This window comes from Xenopus laevis, chromosome 2S, assembly GCF_017654675.1.
Source record: "Xenopus laevis strain J_2021 chromosome 2S, Xenopus_laevis_v10.1, whole genome shotgun sequence".
Taxonomy (NCBI): domain Eukaryota; kingdom Metazoa; phylum Chordata; class Amphibia; order Anura; family Pipidae; genus Xenopus; species Xenopus laevis.
This window is the reverse complement of record NC_054374.1, coordinates 139316681-139322673: the sequence shown is the minus strand read 5'-3', so window position 1 is coordinate 139322673 and position 5993 is coordinate 139316681. Positions and strand designations below refer to the sequence as shown.

Genomic DNA, 5993 nt, shown 5'->3' with positions numbered 1-5993 from the left:
TCCATAAAACACAGCAAACTGCTACCATCCCGCCCCAGGATCCCAGGCATCTGCAAAGTCTGACAATAAAAGAAATGAATGAATGATTTATTCTGCCCTTCCTCCTTGAGTTCACACCCTGTTAATAGTTTGCTGTGGGCGGGTATTGCTCTGAAAGGGAGGAGAGCAATTTGAATTCTCCCTCCCCTCTCAAGGTATAAAACCCTCTGTCCCAGAGGTAATGAGTATCCAGAAGTTCCTTCCGGCTATCTGAGCATCTCTGCACCAACTGACTGTACAGCCATGAGTTCCTCTCGCTCTGTGTATTCTTCCTCCTCTGTGGTAGGTGGGAGTCCCTACCGCTCCCTGAGCTCAGCACCCCGTTTTACACCGGGTAGCAGCGCTGCTAGCGTCCATGCAGGTGCAGGGGGTTCTGGTGCCAGGATCTCTGTATCTAGAGTATCCACAGTGGGGTCAGGGTTTGGTGGTGGATTTAGTGGAGCATCTAATGTTAATCTGTTCGGTGGGGTCCAGAATGAGAAGGAGACCATGCAGGACCTCAATGACCGTCTGGCATCCTACCTGGAGAGGGTCAGGAGCCTGGAGTCAGCCAATAAGAAACTGGAGGTGCAGATCCGTCAGCACACGGAAAAGAAGGGGCCTGCCAAGGACTGGAGTCCATACTATATGACTATTGAGGACTTAAAGAAACAGGTGAGTGGCTACTGAAAACTCTCCTTTAATCAGTGTGGGCCATTTTACCCTTTTGCCTTATGTTGCTAACTGTCAGATAAATCTCTAACTGCCTGCACTTATCTATTACATATCTGTGCTAGGGTCATGAGTTTGTCCAGTTCTCACGCCACTTTTGATCTCCCCCACCCATTCCATCGATCCTCTCACCAATTCCCTGCGTACATTTCTGTTACTGTGACTTTTTAGACTATGGAGGTTAAAGGAAACACACTCCCAAGATTTCTGCCTGAACTGCACTGTCAGAAATATAGAAGGTCTGAGTACAGTGTTCCTAAATAAACATACTGTGGATTAGTCTGTACCTGGAAAATAAGCGTCATAATCCCAGTTTTGCTTATTGTTTACACTTGGTGTCCTTTCCTTCTGCCACTGTTCAGCTTTGTGTGTATTCAGTCCTTACTCTGTGTTTACTCACACGCTGCTCTCTCTCTATTTGGGCCCAGGTGTTTAACAGCATAGTGGAGAACTCCCAGCTGGTTCTGCAGATTGATAATGCACGCCTCGCAGCTGATGACTTCAGAGTGAAGTAAGTTCTGACTTTCGTTGTGTTCTCATCATTCTGTTGCTCTCTAGATGTTGTTGAACTATAACTGTGAGTTGTAGTTTGGGAACAATGAGTTGCTGGAGGAAATCCTGCCTGGCTTCCTTAAGTCACATGACTCGGGCATTGTCATTTCTTAATATTTACTTTGTCTCAAGCTCAATGGAAACCATTTTAACTCTTCAGTGGGCTTTGGGAATAAAGATTCTCTAGAGCCCAATGTGAATAAATGACCAGGTCTGGGGCCTGAGTGTAACCCTCTTCCCTTCGCATTAGGTATGAATCAGAGGTGGCTATCCGTATGTCCGTGGAAACAGACATTGGTGGGTTACGCAAACTTATAGATGACACCAACATCAGCAGATTGAACCTGGAGAATGAGTTTGAGTCACTGAAGGAGGAGCTGATCTTCCTGAAGAAGAACCACCAGGATGTAAGTAGCAAGGAAATGAGTCTGTTTATTACTAAATGGAATAAATGTAACAGACAAGACAAGAGAGGAAGCCTATCTGGGGTGTCATCCATTGACACCAAAAACCCTAGCTTATAAGACCTATTCTGAACATAATGATGGCTGCCTTAGCTAAAGGGGTACACATTTTAAGCACTGTATGCATTGAAATAATATGCACACTGAGACTTTTTTAATTTATAGCCCCCATTTAGATATTACTTGACGACAACTCCCAGCATGCCTTCAACATTTTATTATGTTGAAGGATAATTGAGTGTAAAGCAACTTCTAGGGGCCTGGGTCTGAAAAATAATTCACTGATCTTTGATCTCCCCATCTGGACTTTTAGAAATGGAAGTTTTTTCAAATTATGTATTTGGTTAATTTTCCATTCAAATGAGGAGGCCCATCACCCTATTTACACTGTGTGCCAATGATGCTTGGGTTGTTGCTCGCTTGTTCAGAGAAATCACCAACAACTGTGTCTGTGCAGGATGTGAATGAACTACAGGCTCAGATTGCAAGCTCCGCAGTAACCGTGGAGGTGGATGCCCCCAAGTCACAAGACCTTGGCAAAATCATGGCAGATCTCCGGGCACAGTATGATGAAATGGCACAAAAGAACCGTGAAGATGTTGAGAAATTGTATCAGTCAAAGGTGAGTCTCCGTTTAAGGGAGGTTCTAGATAGAAACTGAAAATAGTAAAATGTATTTATTTTTTTAGTAAATTGGAATAGGTTTTATTTGTAACTCTATCTTCTCTCTGCGCAGGTGGAGGAGCACACAGTGCAAGTTAACCTGGATGCAGAAGCACTGCACACGGCAAAGAGTTCCGTAACTGAACTGCGCCGCACCATGCAGTCCCTAGAGATAGAGCTGGAGTCACTGCGCAACCAGGTAAAGGACAACGATGAAATTCTGTGTGTAGGTGCATACTACTATTTAAAGATTATCATGGAACTTAGCATGATGCTTCTTGACTCCACAGAAAGCCAGCTTAGAGGGCACACTCCACGACACAGAAGCACGTTATGCAATGGAGCTGGAAATGCTTGGTGGCACTGCCATGGCACTGGAAACAGAGTTGGTACAAGTCCGCAATGATTGCCAGAGGCAACAACAGGAATACCAGGCTCTTCTTAACACAAAGATGAAGCTGGAAGCAGAAATCCAAACTTACAGAAGGCTCCTGGAAGGAGATAGCTTTGAGTAAGTTACTATTACAACCAAGTGGGGATTTTATCAGGGTTATTTAGTTTTAGTATGTTTCCTTTCCTTCCTTAGTAAAGGGCATAAGACCTTTGACTTTCAACAGACTCCATTACGATTTTGCCCCAGGGCAGTAACCCATAATCTAACCCATGCCCCAAAACTGAATATTATTCTGCACGTTTGAAAGAAAGCAAAAGTCTAGTTGCTGTGGGTTATTGCTATAGCTTAACAGGATCTCCCAATAGGACCTAGCTAAGGATAATTCCCAGCAGTCCTTTCTTATTCCCACTATCTGGCTATATAAAACCAATATTTAATTGCATTTGTTATAAGAGTAGACCCTGAATGTCAGGGTTTCTGGTTGGTCCTAGAAGGACAAGTTGGACACTGGCCAAAATTGCTCTGCTATGGGCAATGCACAGTAGTGATCGGCTTTTGGGTAAAGGGATATAAGGGTGTACTGGGAGTACTTATGCAACATTGCTATAAAATTTTATTATTGCCCTACCATGTTACCCTACTAAACCTGGAGGTTAGCATCTGTCCCATACACTACAAATGCTTCTAGTATAGACATTTCTGCGCTGCCTGCACATTAAAAAAATATCTGAGCTTCCCTCACTCTCTTTGACCTCATGATATGCAAAGCCCAGAGCAATCACCCCTGCTTAAAGTTAGGAACACTGGATTTGTAGGTGTATGTGTTTTTTAACGTCTCTAACATTTTATGTGTGTCTCTTACCTCCCTAGCCTCCAAGATGCTGTGCCTGTAGTAACTACACAGACCGTAAAGAAAGTCATCACGACCACACAGAGGCTTGTGGATGGGAAGGTGGTTGCAGAAAGCAATAATACTGAAGTCATCAAGTCTTAACTCTTGGAAACAGACTTTCATGTCCATTGCATTTCATTTAATAAACATTCTAGAATTCTAACTCTTATATCTGCTGTGTGTTTTTTATTTATTTATTTTTTTACTTTTGCTTAGGGGTGTTTCAGTGGTACAGTGCATAGTAAAAATATTTGCCCTTAAAGGAAAACTGTACCCTCCCAAAATGAATATTTAAGCAACACATAGTTTATATCAAAGACTCCTACCAAACTGGAATATATATTTAAAGAAGCAATTTAGAAAAATCGCACACCCTCAAAGAAATCAGCCCGGTGCACAATATTAGAGGATCAGCAACCTCACAATTGGTACTAGAAGAATGATATCGGCACACGAGGCAAATGGCGTTGCAGGGAACAACCTGCTTGTTTATTATGCGGTGATGCAACGTTTCGGGGACACTCCCCTTTGTCATGCTTGACAAAGGGGAGTGTTCCCGAAACATTGCATCACCGCATAATAAACGAGCAGGTTGTTCCCTGCAACACCAGTTGCCTCGTGTGCCGATATCCTTCTTCTATTATATATATTTAAAGGACACTAAACCCTGCTGCACTGCTCAACTGCAACTGGTGGAGTACTGGTCCCAGCAGACTTAAACATATTATGAAGGTTAATGCCTTGGGGTTATCCTGGATTCTGCCCTGTCATTCACTCCTCATATCCAGTCACTTATTAAATCTTGTCACTTCCACCTAAGGAACATATCCAAAATACGATCATTTATCACCCAAGACGCTGCCAAAATTCTTATTCACTCTCTCATCATATCGCGTCTAGACTACTGTAACTCTCTTTTAATTGGCCTCCCCCTCCAGAGACTGTCACCTCTCCAGTCCATAATGAACACTGCTGCGAGGCTCATACACCTCAGCAACCGCTCCTCCTCTGCCTCGCCATTCTGTCAATCCCTGCACTGGCTTCCGTTACCTTTCAGAATCAAATTCAAATTAATGACACTGACTTTCAAAGCACTTCATAACTCTGCCCCACCCTACATCTCTGAACTCATCTCTATATACTCACCCACTCGCTTACTACGCTCCTCTACTGACCTGCTACTCAACTCTTCTCTCATTACCTCCTCACATGCTCGCATTCAAGACTTTGCAAGGGCTGCACCCCTCCTCTGGAACGCTCTCCCACGGTCTGTCCGACTTTCTCCCAACCTTTCTACTTTCAAGAAATCTCTGAAAACGCACTTCTTTCGAGAAGCCTACCCTCACTCTGCTTAACTACCAAACGCAATACCACATTTCTCACCCACTTAATTCGATCTTGCCCACTCCCACACCTTGTGTATTACTCCCTTCCCTTTAGACTGTATGCCTATGCATAGGGCCTTCCTCACCTTTTTGTACCTGTATTGATTGCGATGTTTGTTACTCCATATGTTCTATGTATGCAATTCATGTGATGTAGTTGTATAATCACATTTACTTTACAGTGCTACGCAATATGTTGGCGCTGTATAAATACATGTTAATAATAATAATCCATGCTGGGAGCTGTAGTCCAGTAACATCAGGGATGAATTCTTAAAGCAATATTGTACAATAAAACTTCCCACAACTCTCCATGGCCCACCAGTAACAGCATTAAAATGCAAAATAAATCTCCATGTTCTTCCTGCATTAAGCAGTTTCCCAGCACTGAATACGTTTTTCCTTCCTCTCCATGATGCAATAATGTCTGTATGTAAGATAAGAGCACGATGGATGACATGGGGCTGGGAATAGGTATTCTCATGGATTTCTCTTTCATCTGTAATTAGGTTTTTGGCGTTTTTCCATATATAATTACATTTTTTTTTCTCAACTTTTACAAAGAACTAAGGGGAGCTTGTGAGTTGGGTTTAGTGTCCCTTTAAGTAAATATTGTCCTTTTAAATTAAACCCCCAGTTCGTGATAGTCTGTGTGCTGCCCCAGAGCTCACCTGACCAGAAATACTGCAGCTCTAACTGTAACAGTAAAGTGTGTGAATAAAAGTAGAACCTTGTCCATTAATTGTCTCATGTGACCTTACCTATATAACTCTGCCTGATTGTAATTCTGCATCTGGATATACATACTAGAGGCCATACTGGCTTGCATGGGTCGGGTATTATGGACAGGGCAGACACTTGAGGTTAAGGGCAGAGACACACATTGCTATTCC

The 5993-nt window shown here is 43.0% G+C and overlaps 1 protein-coding gene across 1 annotated transcript; it reads left to right on the top strand.

The window, feature by feature from the left end:
- The first annotated feature begins 249 nt into the window (after positions 1–249).
- Positions 250–3878, top strand: krt18.1.S (keratin 18, type I, gene 1 S homeolog). The gene is made up of 7 exons (NM_001088985.1): positions 250–693; positions 1179–1261; positions 1553–1709; positions 2224–2388; positions 2503–2628; positions 2720–2940; positions 3694–3878. The coding sequence occupies exons 1-7, from the start codon at positions 283–285 to the stop codon at positions 3815–3817; spliced, it is 1287 nt and encodes a 428-aa protein (NP_001082454.1). The 5' UTR covers positions 250–282; the 3' UTR covers positions 3818–3878.
- The last annotated feature ends 2115 nt before the right edge of the window (positions 3879–5993 follow it).